This window comes from Mytilus galloprovincialis, chromosome 4 (assembly GCF_965363235.1).
Source record: "Mytilus galloprovincialis chromosome 4, xbMytGall1.hap1.1, whole genome shotgun sequence".
Lineage (NCBI taxonomy): Eukaryota > Metazoa > Mollusca > Bivalvia > Mytilida > Mytilidae > Mytilus > Mytilus galloprovincialis.
The window spans coordinates 51,590,190-51,607,020 of record NC_134841.1 but is presented as its reverse complement, the minus strand read 5'-3'; the positions used below and the strand labels follow the sequence as shown (position 1 = coordinate 51,607,020).

The 16,831-nt window shown below is 31.3% G+C and overlaps 1 protein-coding gene across 6 annotated transcripts in view; it reads left to right on the top strand.

Moving 5' to 3' along the window:
* The first annotated feature begins 3,204 nt into the window (after nt 1–3,204).
* The window catches only part of LOC143072397 (limbic system-associated membrane protein-like), a 57,940-nt gene continuing 44,313 nt past the window's right edge, over nt 3,205–16,831 (top strand). For 2 of the 6 annotated variants that reach the window (XM_076247308.1, XM_076247305.1), the window contains exon 1: nt 3,205–3,717. In XM_076247308.1, coding sequence (XP_076103423.1) covers nt 3,648–3,717 — 70 coding nt within the window. In that variant the 5' untranslated portion in view covers nt 3,205–3,647. The remainder of the gene's footprint in view (nt 3,718–16,831) is intronic. The other 4 variants (XM_076247306.1, XM_076247309.1, XM_076247310.1 and 1 more) reach the window with 4 other exon arrangements.

The following is a 16,831-nucleotide window of genomic DNA, read 5'->3' as shown; positions in this document are numbered from 1 at the left end:
CTGATAACAAGTTGTTATTAGTAATTTCCGATAAATTTTAACGTTGCTATGATGGTTTACATTTTGAGATTTACCTTTAAAAATACTAACTTAAAGCCCTTGTATTTATAATCTCCTAAACTGTCTTTTTATTATTTTTAACTTTATCAAATGAAAAGTGAGTTTGAACTGCCTGTCAGTTTTACTTGTCGTAATCTTGTTAGATATCTAAAGCTATCTGATATTTACTGTGCAATTCTATTATTTAATATCCTATTAAACACACACACGATTTTGCGTGCAAACATACCATAAACGTCATTTAAACAAAAATAATCGCATTTCCCTTAACGTTGGAAAAGACAAAACGTTATCATTAGAAGAAAAACTATTCCGTAATTTACCCGGTGTTGTTGAAATCCAATATTCATTAGCCATATCGCTGTCTATCAGTCTTTTTGGACTTTATATTCAATATAGCCATCAAAGATATCAGGTATCTATAAACAAAAACTGTACCGAAATTTAAATTTTATTGGTTCGGTTATGGGTAAGTTTTACTAGTACATACATGTATACACGTACAAACGACAGATTTTGGAATCAGTAATAGTTTAGTAAAAGTTGTCTGCATATGTTGTTAAATCTGTTGGCAGTTTTGTTATAATATTTTAATAGAGAAGTATTTATTTTCAAGTTAGCACAATACAAAGATTTTTCACTCCTAATCAGACAACTTTAAACTTTTGTTGGGATAGTTTAGTACTTGCTAACAAATCCCACTGACAATTATGAATCATTTTATAGTACAGCAAACTTGGAGTGAGAGTGATCATCAAACTCTTCCAAATTTTCAATGTTTCAAAATGCCTCTATAGGAAATAGTAACATAAAATAAATATGGAAGTGATGTTATTGTTGGGCAATTATAGTGTATTTGTTGGATTCATAATGTAACTTTTTGACTGTTTTAGTAATTCTATTTGTTAATTTGCCATACATAAAACAATTGTCGGAAGTGTATCATACCGAGACCCCCATATCAGCCCGAGACGAAGTCGAGGTGCTGATATGGGTCGAGGGATGATACCCGGGCCGATATGGAAAAAGCCATGTATTAATCTCTATATAAATGTAGCTGTACTCAAACTTAGATTGCAACTCCCTTAAGTAAAGTCAGATTAATCTCTTCTGTTTAGCTGGGGGGAGGGGGGGTTAATGTTTTTTTTTTGCTTTTTAAATTTTATTGTACATTCGTGTCCCGGATGTAGGGTATTCCAAAAACACGTGATGTCAACAATGGCATCGATATCATATGTATGTCTACACGTACATGTATAATCTAGGAAGAAACCATATATAAGAATAAACTTTTAGAACTACTAAGCTCCATATTCAATGCAAAAAGGGAACATTTTATTGAGAAATGTTTGATGCTGGTTTATAATGAATTTCTATGAATATTTTAACATTCAGTGTTTTTTTTGTTTTTTCTTTTTTTGTTTGTTTTTTAATTTTAGCACGGTTTTTTTTTTATTTGAGAATATGAAGTATGAAGACTTTAGAATGTAAAGATAGGATGTGATATAATTGCAAATAAAACAATAACTATCCACCAATGACAACGGAATAATCAATGGAACATCTGAATATATCTCTTTACAGCTTTTAACCCCGTTGAGTTGTTGTCAAACTGTCGTATACCCAGGAACTCACTTTTCTACCTTAAGGAATAAGACCAATAGCTCATTGTCCCATTTCTTTCTATGTTAAATTGTGCATCTTAATCAATCATTCATAGCAATGTTGTCTTAGGTTTAGATAGTGTGAAAGTTATTTCATGTCAAACAATACCTTATTCTGACTTGTGCTTGAAAATTCAACACCTTAAATTGTATATTAGTGCGCAGTTGATCCTGGAAGTCTGTGTGGTACAATATTTTACATGTTGACAAATTTACAGCTATGTGAAATAACAGTTTTTGTTAAAAAAAAAATATGTACTACTGTCTTGTGTGTTCTTTCGGATCCTAATTAGTGGTTTTATAGCTTAAGGTCACCCTCGAACCAGTTTAGCCTGTATAGCCAGAAAGTTAAATAGGTATGATATTCAATTTTCTTTCGATGAAATATGTGTTCCAGTCCTTATAATGATGATATAAGCCGCTAGGTCAATCTGTCTATGGATATATCTTATAGTGCCTTAGTACTGCATTTCGTGCTAAAACTTATACAAAAGTCATAGTATTTAATATGTTCGGAAGACAAACTTCTGACATTACAGTTATTGTATATATCAATCTTTGTTTTGATCATCCATTGTTAGTTGTGTACTTTGATCATGTCTTTGAATAAGGGTTTAAACGACGTAAACATTTTAAAAGAATTCCACAGTTCAAACACCCCATATATTGTTTAGAAATGTCCATCCAAAAAAATGCTACGCCCCGTTTTAGCAAATTAGGCTGTTGAAGTACTTTTTGTTACAATTAAATCTGTCTACAGTCGAAATTAGATACTTCGTCAAAAAGGAAGAATGTTAATTTCTTAAATAGAACATGTAGAAAATTATAGCTTTGTAAATTAATACCAATGGCTTTTCTGTCGTTTTCTTGTCACTATTTTCTTGTTAGTGCCAGTACACAGGGGCAATCATCTAATTAAAACCTGATCATGTAATGGTTGGCTATTCAGGGAGATTAATTATTGGCGAGATATATCGGAAAATTCCGGTGATATTACAAATCATTTTCATAATTGTCTCATTTCTTTTATTGATATATGAGCTCAATACATGTAAACATTTCCCCATACATTGTTCTTATTGATGCAACACGAAGAAGCTTCATTGTATTGGTTTCCTAGTATAAGAGCAAAGAAAAATATCTTTGTGTCAACATACATGTCTTTTGCATACTGTGATGAACTTGGACCTATGCAAGAAAATATGTTTTTATTGTAAAGATAATAAAATCGTCACTAAAAGCCTCATTCATTGTCTAACATTTTCCTTTAATTGATCTTAACTATCACAAAAGATCGCTGTAAAACAATTGATCACAATCAATTAAATTTAAAAATAAAAAGATACAATTTTTTTAAGGATTAAAGCAACATTAAGTGCAGTGTTATAATGCATTACTGTCACTACAAGCTGATGTATATTTCAATTAACAATTGCCCAGTAGTTAAAGATTAGTTTTCTGTTTTTTTTTTTTTTTTTTGAGAAACGGTCAATACAACCACGTTCCTGATTGGATCTTCATTTCCGGATTGGAAAAGTAATACCAGAAGACAAACGTACGAGGGCGGGAACTTCGATATCAAGTATATGTAAATTGACTTTCGTGTAAATCACCGACGAGCCCCGAGAATCAGCCAGAGTAAAAATTGTAAATAAGATTAAATGTGCTATATTATACTTTGACCTTTGATGAAATGATTTTGGATTTAAAAGTATGTTAGTCATATGGAAATTGATACCAAAGTTGTAAACTTTGTATAACTCTGTATGAAAGTGTCTACTGATTGTGATTAAGTTTTAACAGAACATCTAATACTTTTGGAATAAAATACTGTGTCACAGTTTCTGGATGCATTATGCTATACACATTTATCTTTTCTTAATTTAAGTTAACAGTTGGATATAAATTTACAGCTGAGAAAAGATGGAAAACTTGAAGCGAACTTTTTTATTTCCAGTTTTTGTCTACTATATTTTAATGTGCTGCCTGCCAGGTAAGTAATGAAGTTCTTTTATTCTATGTTGTTCTTAAAAACTTAACATGTATTATTGTTTTTACAGGTTAATTAAGATTGCTGTTAAAAAAATTCTAACTTTCACATTTCACGAATGAACACTGTATTGTTTTTTTACAATGTTATCATGTATTTCTACATTTGATTTGTTTCAGCATACAATGATGACACGTTTTACCTGTCTGACTTTTGATAGGTCACCCCTACAAGTTTACGTGATATATAACTAATGAAAACTTGCATGGGTATTTAATGTAATCGTAATTGAATAAAGGTGGTTGAAATTTTTTTTGATTTTTTTTACATAAATTTCCTTGTAGGTTTATTATTTATCTTAAATGATTTCGGAAATCTATTACCTTCTACATGTCGTTTTCGGTGACATCTTATGGGAAATGAAGCATGTTATCTTTTAATTAAGATTCCAGTAGCATGCAATCTGTAGCGTATGCTTCTGTTCAATGTTATCATTTTATTGTACCTAGAAAATAGATAGAAAAACAATAAACGTATCAGTCAGGGTCAGATTTCATATGCTGTTTATTTCCTTTTAATTGAAAAATAACATTGCTACTCTTAAAATATAATGACCACCCGTAATTTTATTAAACAACTTTTATTCAATTTTATTAGCGTACATTTGTTTAAGTACTTTGTGCATACTTCGTTAAAGATTTGTCAGTTGACTGCACAAAAGTTAAATTAAAGCGAAAAGCACTGAAAAAACATATTATTAAGATTTAATCTTACTTCATTGCACTAACAATAATACTTTTATACAAAACGTTACCATAACATGTTAGCATCAGTGTACAAAACTTTCTTTTAACTTTAAAATACGTTTAATAATTTAATGTAATTTGTAATTTTCTTGCATGAATTTTTTTCGTTTTCATGTTCATGATAATTTGAACAGTGCATCAAATGTTTTTATATGAGAATTTCGTATGCAAAAAATCCATTTTGATTTAAGATACCTATATGTCAATGTATGCAAAATAAAAATTATTCTGACTAGTGTGTTATTCTTTTAAAAGGCTGGAAGAATAAGTAATTTTGATAACACAATTTACCAAATAGTCTTATTTGCTATTGATTTTGCATTTTATAGTGCAGGACGGTGGCAATAGACAGCAATCATTCGGCAATTGAAAATTTCACCACAAATCATTATTTAAAAAAAAAAACTTTGTGCATGCGTTTGTTGTGCAATACAATATTCGAATTTCCCCTGTATACACGCACCCCTGCTCTTTATGGATAATTATCATTTTGATAGAACTTGATATTCATAACATCTTTCATTAAATAATCACACTATTGTAGTTTTCAGCTTATATTATTAGAAATATGACCCAGATGACTTTTTACTTGTAGCTGTTTGATTTATTGTTTTTGTATGACAAGAATCTGCACAAGCCCACATGGTTAACGCTGTTATCGATTTCGTCACGCGACTTCACGTCTGCTACTTTTATAATTAATATCTATTAATACGCACCACCATGCATGTAAAGTATATTCGATCTTAGAACAATCCTTTTGTGGTCAAATGTTGCTTGGGCACGTGCCTTAAAGCACAACATGTGCATGCAGTTTTTACAGTTACCATTGAGTTATCAGTTCCATTTTTCTCATTTTACATATGTTGGTTTTTACTGAACTTCAAAACTGCTTATGTGAGACAATGATTATATATTTTTGGTTAACAAAATTTACTAAAAATTGTGTACTAAAAATTGTGTACCAAAAATGTCATTTGCTTGTCAAATATGACAATATCTGGATGATGTCACAGCGACAACATAAATAACTTCTTTTTCCATTTTAAATTGCCATTCTTTTGTCTATCATGAAATAGTTAATGTTTTTAGCAGTTTCAGAAGAAAATTAACGACTCAGTTCCCTCCCCCAACTGTTGATGCTAGTAAACAAGAAGAATATGAACGAAGTAAACAAGTTCAGTTTAAATTTACGTTTTAGAATAGGAAAAAGGTAGTCAGTTTTCATATATTTCAATTTAGTCACTCAAAAATTAGATTTACTAGGCTCTGTATTCAGACTTTTAAAGCAACTTACTCAAGATAAAGAAAAACGAATATGGAAAAGAAAAACGAATATATGGAAAAGAAAAACGAACATGGAAAAGAAAAACGACTATGGAAAACGTATTAACAGTAACAGTATGACTGTCACACGTGACTTTTCAGTATATTGATACGGTCTCCCAATAGAGTTCAATGTCGCAAGGAAATGAATGTCAGTTTTACAACTTCGGTTCAATTTTTCATATTTGAAAATGTCAGTCTATTGCAATCTCACTGAAGATCACCAATTCGTCTGTCAACAGATGTTTGATGTCGTAAGGGATGACATCAAAAGATCGATGTAGGATAAAAAACTTAAATCAAATAGTTTGGGGTGGGGGGGGGGGGGGGTCAACATTGCTGCAAGTTTTGTTAATCTAAAATCGCTTTAACATGTATCCCTATTGGTCAATCAATATTTCCCAAATTAAGTTAAGAGGGGGGGTGTGGGGGTCAGTGAAAAAACTATGTGAATTAAGTTTTTTATCCTTCATTGAACTTTTGATGTCGTCCCTAATAGATCGGCATTTTAACTAAGTTTTTTTTTTATATGTCAATCTAGAGTTATTAACAGAAGAGTACACGCTTAAAGTGGAGGTTGAGGAACAATGTTAGAAACATTTTTTAGATGCGTCTATTTTAAAGAATTGTTAAAATTGATCTATAGTTATATCCGTTAGTTGCTCGGTTAATTATTGTGCTAACAATGATATTTTTTGCGAGTTACCACTTGTTGTCGCTTTTAAATTTGGTACCAAATTAAACTGTGCATCATTGTGAAAATTTAAATAAAGCATACTAATGTTTGGATTTGTGGTTACTGAACCGCAGTGATTAAGCCTCTCTCTGTCATGTACTTCCGGTGTCACTGCCATTTTGTTTATCAAATGTCAGAATGAATTTATCTGGCAATTATTATAAATTTTCAGTATCAATAAAGGTCGAAACGTGTTTTCCCTTTCATTCCCAGAGTAGACAATCATATTAGATAGGTACGGTATGTGAATGCTGATCAAGTATGACATTAAGCTGGGTTGATGTTAGACTTCGATCACTTAATGACCAGTTTGGGCATTATGTACAGTCGTTTCAAGATGATACGAAGGGCCTCTTTTGTAAGGATTATGTCAAATATAGTACTTTATCAATAACATCTCATATTCCCCATTGACATCTTGAAATCATAATTCTTATGAAATTGTACTTGATGTATTGTCTTGTGTCCTACCACGTGCGTTACTAAAGTGCTATTAATCTGACATACCATACTACATGTGTACGTTATGTAAAACTGAGGTAGCTTGTAAAATTAAAAAAAAAATATGTATAAAGGTTTATTCTAGATAAAGATCATAACCGATCAGACAAGTACATTTCAAGAAAGAAATTAAGCTCGATTTAAACAAGGTAGACAAGTTTTAATCGCTCATATCCCACGCTTTCTATGATACTAATGCAAATGTAATCTTCGTGAAATTGAGAAAAAAATCCTTTCTCAGTTTTAATTGCCATTGTTTCCAATTTAGGACATACATGTAACTAACAACATCACAAACGAAAAAATACATTTAGGATACAATTGAAAAATATTTAAAACCAATAGCAATATTCATTTTCCCATATATTCTTTCCTTTTTTCTTTTTTTTTTTTGGGGGGGGGGGGTCTCGGATGGTCTTATGACTAGTGCTGCATGCTAAACTGTCGTCTTTACCCGCTTGTCGTTTTGAAATTTTCCTAAATTGTTAACTTTTTTTTATTTATTAGATTAAATACAATATTTTTTTCGGTGTAAAAGTTTCAATTCTAAAGATAAAATTTAATTAAAACTTCGATGGTTATGTACAATGAGAAATTTAATTATATTTGTTCACCTACACGTGAATAGTAACATCAATGTAATCAAGACTACATTCTATATCTCAACTCTTTAATTTATAAAAAAAATTAAAGGAAAAAAATACAATTTTAAAATTAAACTTGAGAATCTTAGATTATGTGAAGATTTCATTTAATATCTTTTACATTCTATAGTTTTAAATAATTTGTAAGTAATCGTTATATGCAATGATTTCGCACATGTCAGCTTCAGTTGCTCATCTTAGATTTCAATAATTTTAATAGTACAATCCTTAGAGGCACATAACAGAGACACCTTAAAGGTACTCAACAGTATAATGACCACAGACAAGACCACAGAAGTCACTGCATACTTCCTCGAACTAACAAATAAGTCAAAGTTAAGTGATAAAACACAAACTTGGATTTAAGTACATCTGCACTATGTAATTGTTTTATTACTTGCTTCCTTGACTCTATAAATAAAGTTTTGTGTTACTATTTTCTCACTTTTGTCACTTACTACACTCGACTATTAAGTGCAGTTATCTTGGGATGTTGAAGTTACTAGACCAACGCATTTTATGCAAGTATTGTATTTTTGAATTATATACTCGTTCAACTGTACTAGCCGATAACTAGTTACCGTAACCTGGAATTTTATACAATAACGGTAGCGGAAGATATGCTTGCGGGAACATGACGTCATCGCTTTATAACTTTATCCTTCACAACGTTTCACGATGAAGCAGTATCTTAATTTGCTTTGGATATGAAATCCAAAATGAAACTGTATGAACCTCTTCTGTTACATACGTGTTTAAACCAAGTCTGGGTTAAATCTATCCAAATGTTACAACACTATGGAGATCCTGGTAAAACTATGTTAACTTATTGTTCAGTATCATTTTGTTTTGAAAGTAACTGTAATGACTAAAGAGAAGTAACTTTCCTATCAAGTATACATAATTTTAAGCGTCAAAATCGCTTAACTGATTTAATTTCAACAAGGAATGCACACCTCCATCCTAAAGTGTGGAAAGTCAAAAGTCTAAACGGAAAGAGGATCATTACAAAATGGGTATAAGGAGTAACAAAAACTTACTTGAGTAACGTTATGGGAGAAACTGTTTGCTCTGTATTATAAAAGTACCGAAGTATTTGCTTTTGGGATCACAGTAAACTTTTTGACTCAATTATAGGGCTGAAAGACAATCGCAAAGGCCTCTGATTGTGGTACATAAACAATTAGATCATGTAGGCAATATATATTATCTTTTATAATATTAGCCAACAAAATTTTATTTCAAAAAATTGAATTTAAAGTGTGCATAACACTTTAATTGATTTATTAAGTATTCAAAGCCACATTCAACACCATTGACTATTTCGTAATAGTTAGTACTGAGTAAATACATGTATAGGTGGGGGTAGCTAAAGTACCGAGAGAGAGAGAGAGAGAGAGAGAGAGAGAGAGAGAGAGAGAGAGAGAGAGAGAGAGAGAGAGAGTCACAGACATTTGGCATGCTAACTGACAATTATTGTCAATTTCGATTCGATTTGCACAACTGCCACATGCTTAGTTCGAACTCACAACCTCAGTGTCAGTTATACAGTTGTTGGACAACTTAGAGCACTCGGCCACCGATGTCCCTAAAACTTAAATAATGGCGATTAAATAATAAATTTTGTATTTTGGGACTTAGAATAGAAAGCCCGTCACATATCGTATTAGAGAGTTATATCAAGTTTTGTTATCAAATACCGAAGATTCGTGATTTGTCAAGATTACTGAAATTAACTGTATTGTTTGCTTCGTTAGTGATTGACTTAATAGTCGCGTCCAAATCCCAAATGGAATAAGTTTGGACATTTGAACAAAACATCCAATGCATTTTGGGACATATATCAATGTCGGGGAATTCCTGAACAATCGTAGATAATAACAGTATAAATAATGTAGTAAATATTTCTACTTTATACGGGGTGTGAAACAAAGTCAGAGGGAATTTTTCCCAAGGTACTACATAATCACCAATCAGTACTACATTGTCCAATCACAGTGGCAAGAACCAATACCAATAACCAAGAAGACGATCGAAAATTGTGAAATTAAACTTATCTATTCTTTTCACTGATTAGTCTAAACAGGTCCAAAATCAATATTTGCACACCTCCGACACGTTCTGTGCATTTACGGATGATGATAATGATTAATTTATTGCATTTTCGGATAATAAAATTCAGATCATTATTATCTTTGTAGTACTTTGTCGTTTGACTGAAATGCGTAGTCGATGTTTGCTTTGAAAGCCGGTGTCTTTCTCCCTTGTGTAAAATTATGTCTTTTTTATCAATGGTTTCATCTACATTTGAATCTGACTTGTTCTCAGTGTGCCCTTTTGCTCTAGAATATAAGTGATATTTCGTTTTTGTCGTTTTGTCGGCTCTAGTTTTAAACATTTTGTAACTATTTTATGCAGTAAACTTCCTATTCTTCTTTACGCAATGTTTATATTTCACGCCTTATCATATAAGACCCCATAGTTCCGTTCCTATAGTAGTTTATTTATCACCACCAAATATCTAATTCTGTATTCTCTTTGTATAATCAATTTTGATTTTACTATACTGTAATCAACTTGGGGACATAGGGGACCGAGTTGTCTACGAAGCCCAAATACTGTATCACTAACCTGTCAACACTGAGGTTTTGAGTTCGAATCCCGGACGTAGCTGGAGCACTCGACTCTCAGCTTTATTGACTAGTATTGTCAGTTTTCCTGATGAATGTCAGTGGTTGTCTCCCTGTATGCCGGCTTTCTCAATAAATAGTATGGAAAGTGGTGTTAAACACCAATCAATCAGTTAATTAATCAATTGAATCACGTACACATTACTTTGATGAAATAATTTTGCTAAGCGAGTTTTAATACTTAGTTTATGAGCAATACAACTAGGTCGTAACCATTGGGTCTTTCTTGTTCTTGTTCTTATCTGAATACGTTCTCTGTGTATGCTATTTGGTGGTGTTGTTATATTGCCATTCGGGGTACTCTTTTTTTTAAAGCATAGATATGAGTGACAAGGTCCACACTTATACGTTTCCATGTTCATGTAACCATAATCAAAATCCTAATGTGGCATATATTTCTTAAAGCTCCCATCATATGAATAAACATATATAAAATCGAGAAAGGAAATGGGGAATACTTATTTTCAAGTTGATGTTTTCACAATTTCATTGTAAAGACAACTTCATTGTAAAGTACTTTGAAGAATAATAACACCAATAGGATGTAGGTGTGTGGACATCCAAAAAGGATAAATATTACATAATAAAATACTTTAAACTAAGAATTGTGCTCAGCTTTTCTTTTAAATCTCAGTTAATTACTGTTTGATGTAAAGTAGTGTTTTCCTCTGTCGTATATTACAAACGTCATAATGTTTCACTTTACGTCCATAACTTGACACACCGGTTACTGTCGGTAAGCATATCAAACAAAGAGAACGATTGGATGACGATAGTATTGTTTTCAATGATAAACAGTATCCAACTCTAAATAATTATAAAATATAAAAACAAATTGTGACCTATAAACACTTCCTAAATTGGATATGCTTAAACATGAACTTCCTACATGATCAAAAAAAGAACGCTCAATACGATAGGCATTGATGGCGAATGAAAAAAGTATGCTAAACACAATACACTTTCTTTAACTTCGACACTTTTGTAACATTTGTATATTGTACAATGTGTTACTTCTCTATCCTTATCGTAAGTTTTAATTATTATAAACTTACAGACAGATTGAGAGAATTAGTCCATTTTGTTTCTTAGAAAAGAATGACTAACTTACAAACAAACAAAGTATCGTGTTTTTAGGAATAACAAGCCCTAATGTGTTCAAAATACAACACGATTGGTGTTTTAAAACAGACTTAAGACATTAACATAAACTACGCACCTTGTCTGGTCCACTTGGTCCTTTATTTGAATGAAGTGTGGGTTGTGAACACGATATTACGACAAAATATCTTCTCATTCTAGTTAAAATAGTTTCTATACCAATGGTAATGTCTTAATCAACGGTTTTAACCACTGAATTAGCAAAAACTTTCATTCTTGAAAACCAATTCATTGATGGACAATAAGAAAGAAAAAAAAAAGACAACGTCTTCATTGATGACGGTAGCGGTCTCGTATATTCACTACAACACTTGACAGTGCATTATTAGAACGTACACTCACAAAAACACTATGCACTGCTCTTTATAAAGATACATTCACTAAAACACTATGCTCTCTACCTTAGGATGAAATTTGAAGTGCTTTGTTTTTTCTCGCTTAAATAATGTCGTGTAAATAAGATACCGTCAAAAATCATTACCATTCTTTATCAGTGTATGAAGAAGTCTAGTTTTTGGTATTTTAGAGTTTTGGCAGTGTGTATAGTAAAAGATTCGGTGGTATTAGTATGCATGTATTTCATTTATAGTATTTGTATACGTGTATCAAAACCGTATTTTTACCAAACAAACCACCACCATTTTGTAATCAAATATAATAAATTGTTTAATGATAATTCATTTATCTAAAAGAAAAATATTTATTTACATGTAACATTGTTGGTGTTATTTTCCAGACCGATATAATTTATAAATTATTATTTATTTATCAATCGAAACGCATATTAGTCAATACACACTTGATACTTTTGGTTTTTTTCACAAGATAAAAACAAAACTCATCAAAGATATTGAAAAAAACAACTTTAAATAAATACATTTTGGAGTAGATGTAACGAAACTTAAAAATAAACTTTATGCTCTCTTCAAGAAGACAATATCTGCGGATTTTCACTCGTCATATGCAACACAATTTTAGCCACACTACTAATGGAACGGCTTAATCTTCGAAGCAAATAGGATTCCCAGTTTTTGGTTTGGTCCGCCTAGTCATTAAATTAATGCTTAATTATGATTGTTGCGTGTTAATAACCCCCGTGGGACTTATATTGAAATAATACATATTAGAATGTGAATTTGGGGGATCTTTTAAAATAAGTCTTGTGTACTTTTGCTTGTTTATACATCTTTTTTAATCTAATGCTATGGTTTGTCTTTATTTTGGTTTCCTCATGGACCATGTCAGGGGCGGATCCAGCCATTTTAAAAAGGAGGGTTCCCAGCCCAGGACAAAGGGGGTTTCCAACTATATGTCCCCATTCAAACCCCCGGAACCTTCCCCCTGGTTATTTGTTCGCCGTCTTTTTATCATTTTTAAGTTTTGAATGAGCATTGTCGCCGAGATAACAACATTTTTGTTAAAGTTGCTTGTGAACATTACGATCCTGATGGGGGACAACAAGCGGTGAAGAGAAACTCATTTTTTTAATGTTTGATACTTTAGAAGTTATTTCAATTTTGAAAGAATTTTGACCTAAAAATTGTCAGTGTTTTAAACAAAAATTAATATACGATATTGTTTGTATACAAAAGCAGTGCGTAACTTTGAAAAGTAACAAAAACAAAAACCTTAACCAATGAAATCCAATATGAACTATGTGTGTATTTTTTGGAATTTACAGGAACAGTGTGTTTACACAAGGCTTTTGAAGGTATTGTACCACATTCTCAATCTTTAGTTTCAGGTGGGCGGTTTTACTGTTTGCATTTCTTCATCTGTTCGTCTGTTCTTCTTTATCTATTTCCTTGCTGTGTTCTGTTTTCTTCGATTTTTGGTACATTATCCCCTTTTATGGACCTTCATATTTGTCATATTGTGATAGTTGATTAAAGACCACAGGTTCAGTCAACTTCAAACGTAGTATCGTCTTTTGCAATTGCACTAAAAAAAATTTCCGCCAAAAAAAAAAAATACGATGCAAGTTAAACCTTTATTATTTGTCTTTATTTCGACCTGAGGTATTAAAAATAAATCCAAACAGATTTATACGTCAATGTCATTATTTCTAAAAATCAATGTTCTCTAGTATAGTTCTATAAATCGGTACTGCATCATTGAATCTGTAAATCAATATCAATATCTGTTCTAAACGATTGTACACAAACATTCGAGTTGTAGAAAATTACATTTCGAAAAAAAATACAATGCTTTTATTTTGATAAACTTGAGCTTAAATTACTTGTTATCGAAAAAAGGGGGGATTCTGTGACAATATAATCACTCACACAAATAACATTCAGAGATGAACGGGTGACAGTACTGGATGGTTATTTGATAAATGACTAAAAGATCCATTGGGCCGATGTGACACAAACATAGGCTTCAGTAGTTTACCGATATTCAAATCTCGTAAAATTGATTAAGATGACACATGTCAAGGGAAAACAAAAACCCTGGGGAATAGAATGAACTTCAAAAGGGGCGAGACCGAGTCAATATGACGTACATGTAAGCAACTGTATATAGTGTAGCGTATAGTCCATAACAATGAGTAAACCCCATACTGTACAGTCAGTGATAAAGGCCCCGATAGAAAGAAAACAAATATGACAGACATCAACCAACGAAAACCACTGAATTACAAGATCCTTTTTTGGGATAGACACAAGCCATGGGCACATAAAGAATTCGACGGGAGAAACAAATTGAAAGTTATATATAGTGCTCAAACGAAGCAGCATAATTTTGTTTTACGTTAATCTAAAATATTTTGTAATCTGAATGATATGTGTTTTTTTCAGCATTATGTTAAAATTCATGATGCATGATTTTTTTTTATCGTGATTCATTCCTTTGTTATTTGCAGGTAATTTCACTGAAAATATTAATTATTATGAGAAGTCCATTCCTAGATTAATAATCAGAAGTCCATTACTAAACTAGTAATCAGAAGTCCATCGCTAGACAAGTAATCAGAAGTCCATCGCTAGACTAGTAATCAGAAGTCCATTACTACAGTAGTAATCAGAAGTCCATTACTACAGTAGTAATCAGAAGTCCATTACTAGACTAGTAATCAGAAGTCCTTACTAGACTAGTAATATTAATATGGTAGATATACCTGTAGAAAAGCAGGGCAAATGTGTAATAGTCGATGCCATCCAAATCTAGTTTGTAAATAAAATGTTGATTTTTAAAATATTGTGCATGAAATTTACATTTATCAAAACGATTGTACGCATAAAAATACTTTTAATAACAATTTCATTTTAATTCATATTCTCAACCTAAAAACAATTGCTAAAACAATACGATAAAAAGAACAATCATTATGCCATTTAATATTTTCATACTAACTTCACCAACCCGCCCTTGTGGACTCGCTTGATATTATTAATACTAATAAAGTCGGTATCAAAAATGGCGCGCTTGATATTAACACTGATACAGTCAGTATTAAAAACAAAACATGAATTATTCAATATATATTTTGCATATCATTTAAATATACTGTGCTTATCATTTAATTAATTTGTGATTAACATTTCAATATTTGTGTGTCTTTCATATTAATATATTATGCCTAACGTTTTACAATATTAAGGTTATTAGTTTGGTATAATACTGTTAACTTTTATTATATTTCAATATGTTATATATTTTAGTATCATTTTAGTTATTCTGTATAATCCCTGACGTTTTTTCTAGTGATTATACATAATCCCTGAAAATTTTAGTGATTATATATAATTCCTGGAAATTCACTGTAACATATAATTCGTCTTAAATTATTTACCTCATGTTTAACATATAGGTGTCTGAGCGTTGCTTTACAACGAAATATTGAAGTCTTTAATTTCGCCTAAAAATGTTACAGATCTTCAAATTAGCGTTAATATTTGAACACTTTCTCCTGTAACATCATGGCAATATAAGTATGATAATTCCTCCAAAACAACTGTTTTCTTTCCAAAAAACAAGATACGCGTTTTGCTTAAAGGGAAAACGGTACTATTTATTCTGCCATAAGCGACAATACTAACATTTTCTAATTTTACCACTTTTTATAATAAAAATCTGGATAAAACAGTTATGCGTGGTGTTAGTACTTTCTTACTCTATTTTAAAAATTGGAGCCAAATAGTATCATGACCAATTTCAACGGAGTTTGTTTATGTTATCCATGCCCACCGTCATTTTGCAGCAAATTTATAAAATTTTGAAAGCCTTTTCCAATAATTCTCTAGAAAATATTTCAATAGGTTTTAAAATTTATATTGTAAATATAAACACTGCAGTTATTCATAGATAAATAAAAAAATATAGTGTACCCTTACATCCAATCACGGCTCTCCTAAGTTTACTTCCTTCACCTGTCTTGGGTACACAAAAGGCCAACCTAATGTTGGGAAAATGTAATAGTACCGTTTTCCCGAAAATGATGATTGCTTAATTTAAAAGCTGTTCTGTTACAAATAACAAGCGAAAATGTATATGTCTGTTGGATGATCCGTCTGAAAAACACCTTTTTTACAGAAAGCTTATTTACCGGTTTTATTTAATTAGTTGAAGAGCTAAAAGTACTGAGAAATTCCCTACTGATATTAATGTCGAAATTTACAAAGGCTTTGTATTTTTTAATTCCATTGCTAAGAAAATAAATTGAAAGCGTAAACATATGATAACTTTCAAATAGAAGTTGGTTATCATTCTTTATCGTTATTTTTTATACATTATTTATAAGGTGACACATTATACGAAAGGCGTTAAAGCAAAGTAGAATTCTACCTACATACGAACTTTTTTGTGACACTATTGGTCACACAGGATTTCTTTAATGATTGCTTTGTAGACACACTGTCTTCCTAGTGATAAACATAAGGCAATGATGTATTTTAGATCTTGAAAGCTGCTTTAAATCATAAGATCTTTATAAGTGTGAATGTATTTATCCCCGTGTGTAGACAGCACTGCAATATTTCATATTCTAAGGCTAAAACATTTGATAAATCTTTTTGTCCAGCAGGAATCTGTGTGGCCATGACATCCATTTATATTTCTCGTGATATAAGCATTTGAAACAATTTCTAAAGCCATTAAAACCATAATAGTTGATATATTCGTCATTACACTAGTTTTGTAGTTTTGCATTTTAATACAGACACCCGGCCAAAATTTAAGCAAAACCTAAATGATTTTGCTTCTATTTTTTGTTTTAAAATTAGATTTGATACTGATTTGTTTCCATATATT